Below are 17,039 nucleotides of genomic sequence, written 5' to 3'. Positions count from 1 at the left end.
ACAGCATCTCTCTTGTATTGTTTTATATGAGTGTGTTGCATTGCTGTGGTTGAGTTTTCACAACTGGAGCCCATTCACACAAATGACTTGCATGTGAACATGTGCTGACAAGAGCCAAACCACTGCTCACAAAAATGAATTAATGGCATCACAGGGGCGGGGGGGAAGGGAAATAAATAAATGTGATTAGTTAAGATGTAGCAGAATTAGGGATGCCAAACAACAAAAGAAAGGTTACCTGGATAATATGAATTTATTAGTTGCTAGATTAAATTTGCATATAAGTGGAAAACTCTTGTTCTGAAGGAAGAAACCTATTTCTTTGTTTGTATGTCTGTGTTGCGTTAGGCATTTTCTTGAAAGAATACCCTTCTATGTGAGAAAATGAAGAATGCCTCTTTTTAGATGGTGTTTGCAATCTTTCCCCCCTCTAAAATTTGTTCAATGAATTGGAGGTACTGTTTTGTTTTGCAGCTGTACCAATTCCTCGAAAGCCACCTAGACCTTCATCATCTCTGCTGATCAGCAATCCTTCCAAAAATGAGGAACTTCTAGTTGTGTTGGAAGAGGAGCAGGCATGTCAGGAGAAGCCTAATGCTGTAATATGTCCTGTTCCAAAACCAAGATCAAAAGGCAATCTGAAACCTGTTGTTAGAGATACTCAAAGCAACGCAGAAGACAATCAGGAAGAAGCAAGCCAACCAAGGACTGAAAAGGACACACCGGCAATTCAGCTGCTGTCCTTACTAGATGACAGCCTTTGGGATACTCATATGGACAGTATGGATAAAGATAAGAGCCAAAGTAGCATACTATCTCGGATTAAAGCTTTTGAATCACAAGCAAACACCGAAACAAAGAAGCCAGAAATATCTCCACGCTCCTTAGGCCCCAAACCCATAATAAGTGCAAAAAAACCTGTGGTGGCACCAAAGCCAGTGGCCAACAGAGCTTCAGGTGAGTGGGATTCGTGGACAGAAAGCAAACTAAAGGTCATTTCCCAGGAAAGGCAACCGCAACCTCAGGAAGCTGGGAGCAACATAACCAAGCCTGAATTGCCAAAGAAACCAAAATCAGGCATTGTAAAAAGCAGTAGCAATGGACTGCTTAGTTCAACAAGCCAGACAGCTTCAGAAAATAGTAATGGACAGAGAAAATCTCCCATTCCTGCTCCTCGGCCGCTTGTTCCCAAGAAGTCGGTTTCTTTTGAAAGTCCTGCTCTTCCTATGCTCCCACTAAAACCAATAAGTGCCACTCCTAGGCTCTCTGTAGCTGCCCAGTCTAATGCCTTTCGATCCCTGGCGGAGCCCCCTGCAAGCAGCCTCTCAGCATCTCCAGGGCAGAGCAAGCCACCTGCGGAAGGAGATCTCATTAGCTTTGATGATGATGTTTTACCCTCTAACTCAGCCGGGACTCCTCAGGAACTTACGCCGTCAGAATCCGGTAAGATTTAAGAAGAGGGAAGGATTTCCTATAAGAATGATTACAATTCTGAATATGCATGCCTGTTTTTATCACAACATTGGTATGTTTGGGAAACCTATCAAATCAAGGTCAAAATTCATTCATTGAGCTGTATACAGGTGAGTGTGTCTGCCTAGAATCTGGAATTAAAGTTTGGTTCCATAAGCTTGCAGGCTTTTAGGGTAATGGAACTGAAACATTACCAGTAAAATAATATTCTCCTAATGTATTTCAGCTTCATCTCAGGCAATGTAGATATGGACTTGTACCTTTAGTATATGTTTAAAATAATTTTGCTTTACAATTCCCTAAATCATTCTTGTTTTAATTTTTAAATGCAAAAAAGAGTATTTCTGTTCTTTTTCTCTATTTTTATTCCTGTCTTCTTAAATTTTATATGATGTTATTCAATATAATCTTGTATTTATGTGGCTCCTGGCAGCAGTGCTCTTGGTTATAGGAATAGATTTCAAAAAACATTGGAACATTGGCATAACAACTGATCCATGATTGATGGTTTCAAGAATTACATTTATGTAGTAATGTACATTTATGTAGTGGTTATATATATATTGTACTGAAAGAAAGCTTGAGACCCGATACCAAGTGAGAATTTTGCCTTGGGACTGGGAGCTGGTGTTCAAAGAAGTTTAGAGTGTGAGTTGGTAAATACACTGAATAAATAGCATATATGTGTATTGGGAGTGCCCAATTAAACTTATCCTTGCTTGTAAGAATGATTGTGACATTTTGAGTAGATTTTACACACACACACACACACACACACACACACACACACACACACATTTGTAGTTAGAATCTTTAATGAGACATTAGTTTATCTAGCATTTAGCCTCTATAGATTTATAGCACAAGATTTGCAGGCATTTCTTTGCATGAGGATACATTTGTGTTAAGTATAAAAGTGCCATTACATGTTGCTCTTTTGAGAGATCACTATCATCACATGGCAACAGTAGTGATCCCTCCAACACGGTTGATATGTTTCATAATTTTTATATTCGGTGTGTTTTGTGAAATTACTGCTTTCTGGCTCATACAAAAATCTAAATGCTGCTGCAAGGTTCAATGAAAGGTGAAATATAAGAGATAGGGGGAGAAGACCCCTACCTTTTCCCCAGTGGGTTTCTAAATGTGCCTAGTGAGATATGCAGTACAGGAGAGTTCCGCAGTTAATAACAAAACCCCAAACCCTATGGTGGCAAAAGCAAAACAAACAAACAAACCCAAAACACAGCCCAATGAAGGCTGAGCATGCTCAGAAGCCATTGAATGTTGAGTGTCAGCTGCAAAATAAAAACAGAAAAACGGCCAGGGCTCAGAATGGAATGTGCTGCTTCTTCCCATTACAGCAGTGGTGGAGAACCACCAATCCACAGCCCAGAGTCCTGATTTGGCCCACCAGTCTGTTTACCCAAACCACGCTCACCTATATCACGCTTGACATCAGGTATGGGATGGGTAAGGATGTGGCTGCGAAGGAACAATCAGCAGCTTAAAGTTAGTCACTTAGAGATCTTTTTGTAGTAAATGAGTAATAAATCAAGTAAACAATAGTAGCAGCAGCAGCAGTAATATGTACCTTCCAAATAATAATAATAATAATAATAATAATAATAATATGCACTTCCAATTGTTTATTGGGAAGTGGCACTCTTTCTTATTTGAAGAAACATATAGGACAAGATCCAGTGTCACGCCAGCAAACGATAACTTTCCCCACCTCCCAACGTGCTTTGGAGGGTCCCCTAACGCTCTGCAGCAGATTTTAGGGGTGCACGGGGGGGGGGGGACGACACACATTCCATTTCCACGTCAGATGCTGCAATAGGATCTTGCTCATAGTTTTCCAAATACTTTATAGGGGCCATATGGTCCCCCCCCTCCAATAATATTGTGTAGACTTCATGCAGAGAATGTGTTTTCAAAACTGAAGGGGGGAGGCTATTTTAGCTTCTTGCCTCATTTACTACTAAATGCTTTCAGTTGTGTGGGTTGTAAATCTGCGCTGGTAATAGGGTATAGTTGTCACAAATGAGTCTGTATTAATGATGTTTAAGGATTGTGTGTTCTTATTACGTCCTGTGCAGTGAATAAGTAGATGGAATTTTGATGTACTACAACTTCCTTTCGTTATTGCCTTAATGAGGCCTTGGCAGATTACAGCAGGAAACGAACTGTTGATGGTTTTTTGTATATACTTGAAACCAGTACCTTGAGTCTAATGGTGTTTTTTTGTTTTTTTATCGCTGTACTTTAAAATCAGATTAAATATAGCTGGTCTACATTTCTTATGGAAATGAAACATGCATCGCAGAGCAGTGTACTGAAGGAGAAAAGCCATATGCACCTTCTCTCATCGTAGTCGACATATATTTTGCAGAGAGATGGAGACTAGAAGTCTTGGGCACCATGGTTGTGAAAAGCTTATATTGTGATATAATAATAATTATTATTATAATACTGTGGGGTTATTGTTTCTGCTTGTTGCTATGCAGAGGGCAGGGAGCTCAGTATGTCTGGCTCAGCGGTGGCAAACGTGTGGTCTTCCAAATGTTGCTGAACTAAAACTGTCAATAGCTCCAGCCAGCACCACCAGTGGTTGGAGATCATGAGAACTGTAATTCAACAACATCTAGAAGGCTACAGGTTTCTCCATTCCTGATCTAGATAATGGTGCCAAAATAGGAATAGAGCACGCTGAAAGAGGGTAGGATATTCTGCATCTGTAGTCTGTAGGAAAGATAGAAAGCACCTTAATATCTTATAGAAATGTGGCAAAAAGCATTTGGGGAAAGCAACTATTTTGGGCTGGGGAATACTTTTTAGGAAAATTGCATACTGCCCCTTTTTAGTCTTACACTGTGCTCTCGAAGCTTCATACAGTAATAACCCTTTATTAGTAAAAGTAGTCAACTCCAACCTGTGTGAAGTTCACACTCCTAAATAGGATCAGATTATTGCTAGAGAAAAGAATTGATCTTTCGCTGGTTATCGCTGGATTGGAGAAGTCTTTAGCGAGTGCATTAAGCATTTTGCTTTCTCATTTTTATGGATTGTGCTCAAGATAGCACTGAGTATTTGTAGGTTGCCTACAAAGCCCCTTTGTTTGCAGCTGCATTCGTCTCTCTAATAACACACTTAGATGGCAAGTGCCAACAGGAATGAAGTTTAAAATGGAGTCACTGAGAAATAAGGAGATACCTCCCCCCCGCCCCACACACAAAGATCTTTATTGAAGCTTAACATATATACATAATAACCAAAAGTCCCAACGATTCCCTCACCTAAAATATAATATCTAAATTACAACAGCTGCATAATTATACACTTAATTATAAAACCCACCAGCCACGAGATATCAGCATGTTCAGAGAAATCCCAAGGTTTGCAGAAATAAACAAAACTCCCCATAAAGCTTAGTGGGCAGCTAGTAAAGATAGCACAATGATCCTTAGCCATGGATTGTTAGGTGTCAATTGGAGAAGGAAAACAGAAAGGCAGGGCAGTGGAAATTCCTCTTAGGACAGAAGCCCTGAACATATTATTCATAATTAATTCAGTGTACATGCTTCCCTTCCTCTCAAATGCACTCACGGAGATATATCTCTTAGGAGGAGCCATAGCTCAGTGGTAGAGCACCTGCCTTGGATACAGGCGGCCCCAGGTTCCATCCTTGGCATCTTCAGGTCGAGCTGGGACAGAACCCTGCCTGAAACCTTGCAAAGCTGCTGCTGGTCACTTTAGACAGTACTGAGCAAGATGAACTAGTGGTCTGACTCAGGCACATGCAGAGCTTGTCTGAGGCCCAGCCAGGGGCGGCAGGGTTGTAGGCTTGTTAGAATAAAGTTATAAACTCAAAACAAAAATGCAGCCGGTTCCTGGCAAGAGCCCCCAGCCAACTTAGCCCTCTGAGGCCTGGGGCAAGTATACCCGGCTGCCTGCCCCCCTGCCCGGGCCTGGTCTGGACACACTATAAGACAGCCTCCTATGTTCAACATTTTGTTTTACAGTGGATACTCGGGTTGCAAATGTGATCCGTGCAGGATGCATGTTCGCAACCCGCAGCGTTCACAACCGGCAGCGACGCGTCTGCACACACACGGGTTGCAATTTGGCACTTCTGCGCAAAGCGCGATTTAGCGCTTCTGCACATGCGCAACCGCCGAAACTCGGAAGTAACCCGTTCCGGTACTTCCGGGTTTCAGCGGTCTGTAACCCGAAAAGACTCAACCTGAAGCGTCTGTAACCCGAGGTATGACTGTACAGTGGTACCTCGGGTTAAGTACTTAATTCGTTCTGGAAGTCCGTTCTTAACCTGAAACTGTTCTTAACCTGAAGCACCACTTTAGCTAATGGGGCCTCCTGCTGCCGCCACGCTGCCTGAGCACGACTTCTTTTCTTATCCTGAAGCAAAGTTCTTCCTGAAGCACTATTTCTGGGCTAGCGGGGTCTGTAACCTGAAGCGTATGTAACCTGAAGCGTATGTAACCCGAGGTACCACTGTATTTGCAGTTGTTTACAAGCCAGTTTTTGTACTAATTCAATTCTGGAAATGGAAATGACAAAAGTAAATCAATTAGTTTTTCCCACAGAATCATTTGATACAGCAACATAGATTTAATTCAAATGGGGGGGGGCATAGGTGACCTTCAGCAGACATTCAGGAACAAAGGGTAGGATTGTCTTCAGGGGTAACCCCCCCCCAAAACCTCTGCATGTCTTCACAGTCAAGATGGCCACAGAATTAATGTACAGTAAGGGTATTTTCCCTCACCCCCATCCCCTGTTTCAGGCACACAGATTTATCCTTTCGGCAACATTTCCATAATGAATGAAGTTTATGGCATTTTCTCTGGAACCGGAGCAAGATAACATGCTGAATTTTGTGTCTTCCTTAGATGTTGTCACTTTGCCTTCCAAACAAGAGCCTGCAAAAGAACAGGCAGTTCAACCAGCTGTTGTGCGCAAACCCACTGTGATCCGAATCCCAGCTAAGCCAACAAAAGGTAACATCCAAGGGTGAAATCCAATTATATTTGTCTGTGAGCAGAACAGATTTTCTCTTCCCCTACAGGCCCCTGTGTCTCCTTAAAAAATCTGCTCTGGAGGGTGGGGAGGGGACCATCCAGAGCAAATTTGAGTTGGGCACAGAAGGATTGTGGGTGAACGAGAGAAAGGAGAGGCTCTGCTGCAGAAGTGGAAGTATGTTGACATGACGTTTGGATGCCACCCCTAGCGCTTAACATTTTTCGGCTGTATTATGCAGTGGTTTAATTTAGGGATCCATTGTATGCCACTGGCATATGCTGAGACTTCTTGCACAGTTCCTTGCACAATACTAGTTTTCTAACGCATGGAGAGATCATTGCTCAGTCACAGAGCGCAAGCTTTGTATGCAAAAGGTCGTAGGTTCAATCTTTGGCATCTCCAGTTTAAGTTTACAGGGAAGACCTCTGCTGAGACCTTTGAGAGCCACTGATTGTCAAAGTAGACAGTTCTGGGCCAGGAGGACAAATAGTCTGGCCTGACAAAAAGCAGCTTACTAAGAGCTGTGCGTCTCCTTTATTCCTTAGTGCACTGGTGTAAAGATTTAGCAAAAGCTTTCTCATAATGACAGAACAGTGAAAGGCTTCTGGGTAGAGATACCTGAAAACATACCTATTCTGTCTTAGAGTTCATTCCATGCAGTGAGCTGTTGCTTAGCAACATGTACATCTGCCTTCATTAGAACGATACCTCCATTTCTAGGGTCTTTAGAGTGACATTTAAACAAAACTGCATTCTTTTTTAAAGTTCAGGTTGACTGAACAACACTATGAATACTGAGTATTTTATTTTTATTTGTCAGGTGTGTACCCTTGCTCTTTATCCGAAGAGTTCAAAGTCACTGCATATATTTGGTAGCATACAACTGAAGTTTGAAAGTGGAATATTTGACCATGTGCCTATTACCGTATGTTTGTGGTTACATTTTCCTTTTTTCCATAAGGGAAAAAAAATCATTCTATATATTTGTCCCTTCAGATCTTGATGATCTACATTTCTTGCTATAGCTTTATGCCCCTCTTAAAGGTAAAGGGACCCCTGACCATTGGGTCCAGTCATGACCGACTCTGGGGTTGCGGCGTTCATCTTGCTTTATTGGCCGAGGGAGCCGGCGTACAGCTTCCGGGTCATGTGGCCAGCATGACTGAGCCGCTTCTGGCGAACCAGAGCAGTGCACGGAAATGCTGTTTACCTTCCCGCTGGAGCGGTACCTATTTATCTACTTGCACTTTGACATGCTTTTGAACTGCTAGGTTGGCAGGAGCTGGGATCGAGCAACAGGAGCTCACCCCGTCACAGGGATTCAAACCACCGACCTTCTGATTGGCAAGCCCTAGGTTCTGTGGTTTAACCCACAGTGCCATCCTCATTACTGTCCTCTGTCACAAGAAAACAGTCATGCTCTGATAGCAAGAGGAAACAGGCAGTTCATTTGTGAAAGACACAGTCTTTATAGTTCTGAAATGGGAGGTGTGTCATCTCTATGACACACTCCAGCATCTGTTGGAAAGTCTGACATAATGCGTCCTCACCAGTGTGTCCATATCCCTAGTGAAGAGGTCCATACCTTTTTTTACATGGGTCATTGGTTTTCTTGTGGCGTTCACGTGTCATTTCTTGAAATGGTGAAATCCCTTGGCCAGGATGAAGGATCTGTTGTGATTCTGTTTGATCGATCGGATCCACTGATGTTTATGTTTTTTAGTGTATCTGTATGATGTTTATGGTGATGTTTATAAAAGCACTAATATTTTTTCAGCTTTAAATGAAGTTCCAGAGAGCCCTCCTCCACTTCCTACAGAAAAACCAATAGGGAACACATCTGGCGTTTCGGCTGGAAAACCCAATAACAACAAAGCAACAAAAAATGTGGTAACTCATTCTTCTTTGTTTAGAATCCTTGAATTATCCTTTTGTACATAAGGTGCCATTTTGAGAATTAAGATTCTAAATTGTTTTTTGTTGAACTTTAGGAGAGAATTCTTAATCATAAGAGCAGTTCAACAATTAAACCAATTACTTAGAAAGGTGGTGGTGGGCTCCTTCTTGCTGGTGGTCTTCAAGTAGAGGGTAAATAGCCATCTCTTGGAGTTGCCATAGCTCTGAAATTCCTCCATGGATATATATGTATGTATATCCTGTAGCTTACAGGATGACACACACAGCTCCATGATTCCATCTTGGTTTAATTTCTCTTTTACAACCCTGTTATGCTAGACCATAAAGTCCCAAGCTGTGTGTCAGAGCATATTAATGTACTGGTGTGAGATCTTCTATTGTAGGTGTCAGCAGCATGGAGCCCCTCCATATGTTGTTCAGGCCCATCCAACCCTGACCTTTGGTCATGCTGGCAGGGGCTGATGGGAGTTGGTATGAGAATGAAGGCATCAACTATTTTTACCTCAGAAAAGAAAGGATGCCTTGGCTATCAGCATGGAAACACATTGCTTTGATACAGAAGGCCATTCTCTGTGTTGGAAAAATACAGTTGTATCATTTGTAGTTTCTGTTTCCTTTCTTCAGCGAAGGCTGTCCCCATATCCTACAGTAATACACAAAGTTCTACTAAGAATTTTTATCTCTAATGTGATTTCTTTGAACTAATTCCACTTACCCTTTTGAAAGTGCATCATATCTCTTTAGAAAGAAAGATCTTCTGTCCGCCACCCCACCACACTGCCCCACTGAATATCACAAAGATGGAAGATATTAGTCTTTTCTTCATTAGGGAAAAATTTAGCACTAGCTTTTCTTCAGTCACATTGGGTTATTGTACAACATTAGACATACTTCTTGTTGTTGTTTAGTTGTGTCTGACTCTCCGTGACCCCATGGACCAGAACACGCCAGGCACTCCTGTCTTCTGCTCCCTCTTCCAGTTTGGTCAAACTCATGTTAGTAGCTTCGAAAACACTGTCCAACCATCTCGCCCTCTGTTGTCCCCTTCTCCTAGTGCCCTCAATCTTTCCCAACATCAGGGTCTTTTCCAGGGAGTCTTCTCTTCTCATGAGGTGGCCAAAGTATTGGAGCCTCAGATTCAGGATCTGTCCTTCCAGTGAGCACTCAGGGCTGATTTCCTTCAGAATGGATAGGTTTGATCTTCTTGCAGTCCATGGGACTCTCAAGAGTCTCCTCCAGCACCATAATTCAAATGCATCAATTCTTCAGCATACTTAGAGACATACTTAGAGTAGACCACATGAAATCAGTGGACTACTTGGAGTATGACTGACATTGCCATTGTGTATTGAGGCCCCTAGTTTACAGTAAATGGGCTTTACTACATTTTATTCTCAAATAGTTGCCCTACATCTTTCAAAATACTAATAGCACAAGTTGTGCTAATATTCACCAGGAAACAGTCCCTCCGGGGGGACACGCAATAGTGATATCTTAATTTAAGTTTGCAATTGAAATAATAATAATGTTGAACTTTCAAATCATGTTGTCCAAATAATAATGCAGATTTTATATTCCAATAGGAATCTGAGCATTCTAGTTTGAAACAGTCATCAAAGAATGAACCCATAATGCCCCCAAGGTGAGTAAAGTATCAATTTGTCCAATAACCATACAAAAAGGAGTAGAAAGAGATGGGGGAAAGTCTTGGTGTAGTAAAGATGCTTCCTAATTTGTGTGTGTGTGTGTGTGTGTGTGTGTGTGTGTGTGGTTCATACATTGGTCATGGTCACTGATCCATCATAAGAATGCATTCAAATCATTTTTCGCACTGCAACAGTTTCATTTCCTTTTAACTGCAATAGCAATGAACCCTCATTGACACTGCCTCTTGAGTGGAATATGAACTCCTGCTGTTCCTCTCTCTTTTGTCCCCATACATTAGCAAAGTCAGAGCTATCCCAGGCTCCCTTGAAATGTATAAGGAAATATTAGACGGAGAATACTGCATGCCCAACTGGTTTTGCTCAGGGGGGACAGGAATAATTAAACTACCTTTTGTCACAACCTCTGGTTCAAATGCAAAACTAAGTCAACATTCTGCAAAGGTGAAACTAAATTCTGGCAGTGTTATTCTCCCAGGGAGGAATGTCTAAACCGGAGGCTTTATTTGGGCTTTTTCCCATTCATGCACTAGCGCTAACCCATGGTTTAGCCTGATACACTTGCCTCATTCTATAGCTAGGAATTGCAGCAGATTGCTATTGGTCAAGTGTGAATTAGACAGCAATAAGAGTGCATCTAATAGTAAGTTGCTCAGTTTGAGAGCAACCCAGAAAAGAACACTCTGGTCATGTATATTATTGAAAAACCAAATCATATAAACACTGTTACACATGGGAAGCTGCTTGCATGAAGCTGCTTCGAAACAGGATCCTCATGATTTCAGCCTTGCCAGTGCAGTCCTCCTTTTTCATGAGCTCCCCACGTGGGGAGCTGCTTCCACACAAAGCAGAACAGCATTTATATGATTCCACTTTCAAATTGGTAACATAGTGCTAGTGCAACATAGGAATTGGGCCCTAAGGAAGCTTTTATGACGTTCAACTCTGTAGCAGATAAACTGTTTGGCCAGCTATTCCAAGCAAGGATACAGTAAATTAGAAAGTGCACCACTGCTCTTCTGACATAACTATCCTGCATTAGACAGCTTGAACCGATCGTGGAACTGGATCAGTCCAGTCTTGCATAGCAAGAAGACAGAGCTGTCTTTCAGCTCCGAAATCTTAAGTTGCAGGAATGATGATAATAGGAGTAAACCCGAGAGCGTTGTTTCAGGAAGACTCGGCTAATCCCAAAGGAGATGAGTCATTGTTGCTGTTGATATAAACATGGCTTTCTCTCTCTCTCTCTATCTTTTGTCAGCTTTGTTGTATTACACGTTTAACCTGTTGCTTTTGTGTTTGTTAAGATCGTAATAAATATATACTTTGCCTCTCTCCTTTCTGCTTAAACATTTTGTATTTAAAATATGTTTAAGATGGTGGCAATGTTCTTTTAATATCTTTAGAGAAGTAATTTTAAATGTTTTTAGGATTGTAAGGATTTTTTTTTTATGATGTTGTGCAACTGCCCTGTTCAAATATAGAGAATTAGGCACAACAGGTATCATTATTGAAATGAACGCTGTAAAAATACATATCAAAGCCCTGCTAAGTTATTCTTACTTATTACAGTGGTACCTTGGGTTAAGAACTTAATTCGTTCCAAAGGTCCGTTCTTAACCTGAGGTACCACTTTAGCTAATGGGGCCTCCTGCTGCCACCGCACCACCATCACACAATTTCTGTTCTCATCCTGAAGCAAAGTTCTTAACCCGAGGTACTGTTTCTGGGTTAGCGGAGTCTGTAAGCTGAAGCATCTGTAACCCGAGGTACCACTGTACTATTTTGACAATTTCCCAGTAACTCACATCAATCAAATTGTTTAGTGGCCAGCAGAATGACATTTGTGAGCTAAAAACCTATTTGTTCCTATGGTGTTTTAAATACTTTAGTAGATGGGAACATATTTACCAGTACAGTGGTACCTGGGTTCTCAAACTTAATCTGTTCCAGAACTCTATTCCAAAACCAAGGCATGCTTTCCCATAGAAAGTAATGCAAAATGGATTAATCTGTTCCAGACTTTTAAAAACAACCCCTAAAACAGCAACTTCACATGAATTTTACTATCTAACAAGACCATTGATACATAAAATGAAACCAATAAACAATGTACTGCAGTCACACAATCAATCAGTCAGTAGCTGAACTGGTTTCCACACAGTCACAAAAACACAAAATAGAGCTACAAAAACACAAAATAAATAGCAAAAACAGACAGACCTCAGTGTAACACTCAAAATGGAAGTGTGGCACTCAAAGCGGAAGCGTAACACTCAAAATGGAGCACGTTCAGCTTCCAAAAACAGTTCGCAAACCAGAATACTTACTTCCAGGTTTGCAGTGTTTGGGTTCCAAGTTGTTTGAATACCAAGGCGTTTGAGAACCAAGGTACCACTAACTGTTTATAATCTGATATTCTGTCTAGCTGGTTCAGCAAGCTTGCACATGAGGCAGCTCAGACATGGTGCACATAACTGCCCTCGGCAGCTTCAAACAAAGCTCTTTAATTATGGTCTGCCTTTCTGCAATATCTGGTTGTCTGTAATCAAAACTGGTCAGCAGAAATTGAATTTTCTATTTAAGAGACTAGGCTATTGGGGATATTGCAATGATTGTCCACTGCCCCCTCAAAAAATGCTTCTTGCCTTTTCCCAGGAGTTTCAGATAATCCAGCCCTGCAGTATTTTTCTACATATCTGAATGAACTATGCTTTCTGTTATATGGTTTATATTCCTTGTTGTCTATGTAACTTCTAGGCCTGGTGATGGAAAAACCACACCAGCTCGACCTCCTCCACCTAAGGGTGCCCCTGGAAGGCCACCACCACCAAAGTCTACCAAGGCCTCATCGCAAAAGGGGAGGTTTTCTCGCTCATCATCTGACGTGAACCTCCATAAACAACCAGGCAAATCAGGGCCAGGAGTCAAGAGAACAAAGAATGATACTGCTAAAAATCAAGACCCAGCTTTACCTCCTCGACCCAAGCCAGGCCATCCTCTCTACAGTAAATACATGGTGAGGAAAAGCACAGAATTGGGGTTTGATAGAAGCCACCCTATTGTTTTGTAACTTATGTAAATAGTAATGTTATCTGCTTTTGGGTTGTTTAATGGATCTGTGGGTTTTAAAATAAGTGTTATTGTTCCTCACCCTGAGATCTTATGATGAACGGCAGGATAGACACATTTTTAAGAAGCAAGCAAACAGACAAACAATGAATTAATACACTGCAGTTTTCACACAAAAATTTATGCTCCAAAAATATGGTTGCTTCTGTATCTTTAAAATGCTTAAAATGTATTTTGATTTTCTTTCTTTACAATATGTAATAAAACATTAAGTTGTGTAGCAAATTGACAGGAGCTATTTTGGACTGAAACGTTTGAGTTATTTGTCTTAAGCTTCCGGTGCCTCATGGAATCGCCAAGGAGGATATCTCTCCACAAGATCCCAGCCATCTCTCTTGCAAGGTAAAGCTCTTTCTTGTGGCTTATTCATTCATATGCACATGCTACTTGCTGAATCATGAACCATCTAACGGCCTTTTGTTAACTTTAAAGCGTGGGGATGTGCTTGTGCTGGTGGACCATGTTGACAACAGCATCATTGAATGTCAAAAGGGTGAAGAAACTGGCAAAGTTAATTCATCCCAGATGCAGATAATAACTCCACTGGATGAGAGTTTGAAAAGCAGACAGAGGGTATGAATTTTAATATACGTATCAAAAACTGCATAGTTGAAACAAATTAGAAAAAAATAGACAATTATCGAGAGCAGGGCCTATAGCTTCCTGTACATTTCTGCAGATCCTAGCATGCTTTGTATTTTAAAATTTTGTTACTCCAGGGCAACACTATTTCACTGGAACAGCAGTTGGTGAAACCTAATCCAAAACATAATTTTATTATCTTAGTATAGGATGTTAAGCATCTCGTGCTATTAGGTTACTCTTAGAAATATACCAAGAGGCCTTTATCTGTGGCTCTTAACAAATTAAAATGGATATTGTGTTTTGAAATGGTCAGCATATTTTGCTCATACTTCCCAAGGGGATTTACTGTTATTGTTGGTGCTGTGGAGTTAGCCTATCTGAGAATTAGTTAGAAAACTTTGCAAATAAGGAAAAGGCTTAGACAGGCACACATCTCATTTACAGTAACAAAGCAGCGGCTTGCAATTTTCAGAGATGCGATTTTCTTTTCGCTGATGCATGTACTGCGCTGGTTTAAGATCATTGATTTTCAATGAGATCAGGTGGTATTAAAATCCAGATTAAATGAGAAAAGAAGCAGGCCCCACATTTTATGTCTTAACAGCTAACAACATAAATCGGTGGAAGGTTATATTTAAGTCAGTGATGGATGATCCACACAGAAATTAGTGCTCCCAACAAATAACAAACACCAAGCATCACAATTTCCAAATCTACTGTGTTTTAAGGATTCGGACAATATGCGGAAGATTTCCGACCCATGTGTTCCTCATGCGATAGTGCTGCATGATTTTCTAGCAGGTAAGTGCAGTTCAGTGGTAGCAGTGTAAATGGAAACAGTTAAAATTTTGGGCTCTTCTTTCTTTTTGAATCATGTTTACAGATTTTAGTTTACTGGTTCTGCTGCATGCCAGAACATACTGACAGTGCTAGGCTGTTTCTTGCTGGGAAACAGCAACATGCTTGAAGCAGTTTCCATTCAAAGTTTCCAGTTTATTGCTTATAAGCAAACACAACTAAAGTGATTGCTGCAAGGGACACAATGCAGTGGCTAAGTGAGAAAGTTTAAAGGGGATGAGGATGATGAAGAAGAAATTGAAAGGATACCTGTGTAAGGCAGAAAGTGTACACAGGTCTGCGATGCCCAGAGTCACTCACTGAGTTACCTTTGTAGAAATGGCTAGATAACCATAAACACAGTTACAAACCTGGTTGGCCTGTGGGCATCGCAGGTTTGATAGGCTTCTGGGGTTCCTTTCTGGGCAGTTTTCAGAGGGACATGGTGTCAGAGATACAGTGGTACCTCAGGTTACATACGCTTCAGGTTACATACGCTTCAGGTTACAGACTCCGCTAACCCAGAAATAGTGCTTCAGGTTAAGAACTTTGCTTCAGGATGAGAACAGAAATCGGGCTCCGGCAGCACGGCAGCAGTGGGAGGCCCCATTAGCTAAAGTGGTGCTTCAGGTTAAGAACAGTTTCAGGTTAAGTACGGACCTCCGGAACGAATTAAGTACTTAACCTGAGATACCACTGTATATGGGTAGACTTGAGAACAGGGGAAAGGGGCCCAGTACAATTACTGCAGCTTGCCTATTGTGCACAACTACTGTTTTGACATACGACGTGGGTAGATATAATGTTCTGGCACTGCCAGAGACACACACAGAAATGGTTCATGGCTTAAATTAAACTGCATACTCTGTGGATTGCAAGGTTAGCACAGAAGGACTTGCCCCAAAGTTTCCAAACTCCACCTGCACCCCCCATCCCCCCCTTTAAAATGTAAATAATTGGCTTCATTTTGTTGATATTAATATGCCTAGTGACTCTTGGGAGGAAATTTAGAATCATAGGATGACAGCCAAGTAAATTAGACCCATTGATTTAGCAGGCAGGTTTTATGTTCATAGGGAAGATGTAACCTAGCTCCTCTCTCTGTGCTATTGTAAGGGGCTGTGCTGGCTCCAAATTCCAGTATGCTCCCTACTCCCAACCCTAAATAGTTTATGTTATAGTATTTTTCAAACTCTGGCTTGTTTTTGCATACAGTGTTTGTTTTAAATGAGGCTTTTCTTAGCGATATTCAATATACTAGGCTACAACATGAACAGGTATAATTTTTTGTTGTCCACAGAACATACTGATGATTTGGACCTCTCTTCTGGAGACACCGTTTATCTTCTGGAGAAAATAGATGACGAGTGGTACAGAGGAAAATGCAAGAATTGCACAGGGATCTTTCCTGCCAGCTTTGTCAAAGTTATTGTAAGTAGGCCACTTCCAGTGAAATATGGTGCATTCCATCTATGTACACATCCCAGTTCTAATTTAATTTCTCCCCTGTGCATTTTATTGAGCATGCCATATAGATAAATCTTGCTTGAGTGCACAAAACCAGATATCAAGTTGCTTGTGAGGTGCAGCAAATCTATTTAATCTCGCAGCTCTGCCTGGCAGTTTATGGGCATCATTTTCATGATAATTTCAAGTTAAGTGAGAACACATCCTTTACTTAATTCAAGTGTGTTCATAAATCACCCAAGAGCATATTGTGCAGTTTTCCACAACAGCAGCCATGTTACTTTGGGGCTTCTTCTTGGTACATCAGATCAGATTGTCTTCCACTCCTACGCTTAAATAACATGACCACCCATTACGGGCTTCAGTGTGTCTGTACATCTCCTAAAGAATGAATAGGAATGTCAAAATCTTACAAAACCCGTTCTCTGCAGCTGATGCTGTGGTTGTATCAAGCAGGGTTCCAGAATATGCAGCACTGGGAGAAACAAGATGTAATTTAAGGGACTCTGCGTGCGTTTGTTATTTGTGCAACTATAAAGCAGGAGTGGCTAACCTGCGCCCGTCCAGATGTTTCTGGACTCCAGCTTCCATCAGCTCCAGGAAGTGTGGTCAGTGGTCAGGGATAATGGGAGCTTGGAATATAAAAACATCTGGAGGGGTTCCAGGTTAGCCACTCCGGCTACAGGCAAAGGAATCCGGAAGGACTGGTGGCCAGGGGAACAGAAGATTGCAGCTTGCAAGAGTCTTACAGCTGCTCTGTGATTTATCAGGCATTCAGGGACAGTAAACTATTAGCTTTTGCTCCACAATTCACCTTGTGCCTTACCACCACGGCCACACCTTGTGAATCCATTGAAGGATTTAAGAACTTTAGAAACAAGAGAGGAACAGAAGAGTGCTTTCTGCTTCCTGTAGGACAGT

General features: G+C 41.4%; 1 protein-coding gene and 1 long non-coding RNA gene across 6 annotated transcripts in view; one reads left to right on the top strand and one right to left on the bottom strand.

Annotated features, from left to right (window-relative positions):
* The window catches only part of LOC307224041, a 199,050-nt gene that overhangs the window by 156,636 nt on the left and 25,375 nt on the right, over positions 1 to 17,039 (bottom strand). The gene's annotated exons all lie outside the window — the stretch shown is intronic.
* SH3D19 (SH3 domain containing 19) overlaps positions 1 to 17,039 on the top strand; it is a 68,800-nt gene that overhangs the window by 36,753 nt on the left and 15,008 nt on the right. For 3 of the 5 annotated variants that reach the window (XM_079990411.1, XM_079990415.1, XM_079990414.1), the window contains 9 exons: positions 475 to 1,443; positions 6,387 to 6,494; positions 8,294 to 8,406; positions 10,017 to 10,075; positions 12,858 to 13,116; positions 13,503 to 13,571; positions 13,662 to 13,802; positions 14,543 to 14,615; positions 15,952 to 16,082. In XM_079990411.1, coding sequence (XP_079846537.1) covers positions 475 to 1,443; positions 6,387 to 6,494; positions 8,294 to 8,406; positions 10,017 to 10,075; positions 12,858 to 13,116; positions 13,503 to 13,571; positions 13,662 to 13,802; positions 14,543 to 14,615; positions 15,952 to 16,082 — 1,922 coding nt within the window. The remainder of the gene's footprint in view (positions 1 to 474; positions 1,444 to 6,386; positions 6,495 to 8,293; positions 8,407 to 10,016; positions 10,076 to 12,857; positions 13,117 to 13,502; positions 13,572 to 13,661; positions 13,803 to 14,542; positions 14,616 to 15,951; positions 16,083 to 17,039) is intronic. The other 2 variants (XM_079990412.1, XM_079990413.1) reach the window with 2 other exon arrangements.

This window comes from Podarcis cretensis (genome assembly GCF_951804945.1).
Source record: "Podarcis cretensis genome assembly, chromosome: 9".
NCBI lineage: Eukaryota > Metazoa > Chordata > Lepidosauria > Squamata > Lacertidae > Podarcis > Podarcis cretensis.
This window is presented reverse-complemented; position numbering and strand designations above follow the sequence as displayed.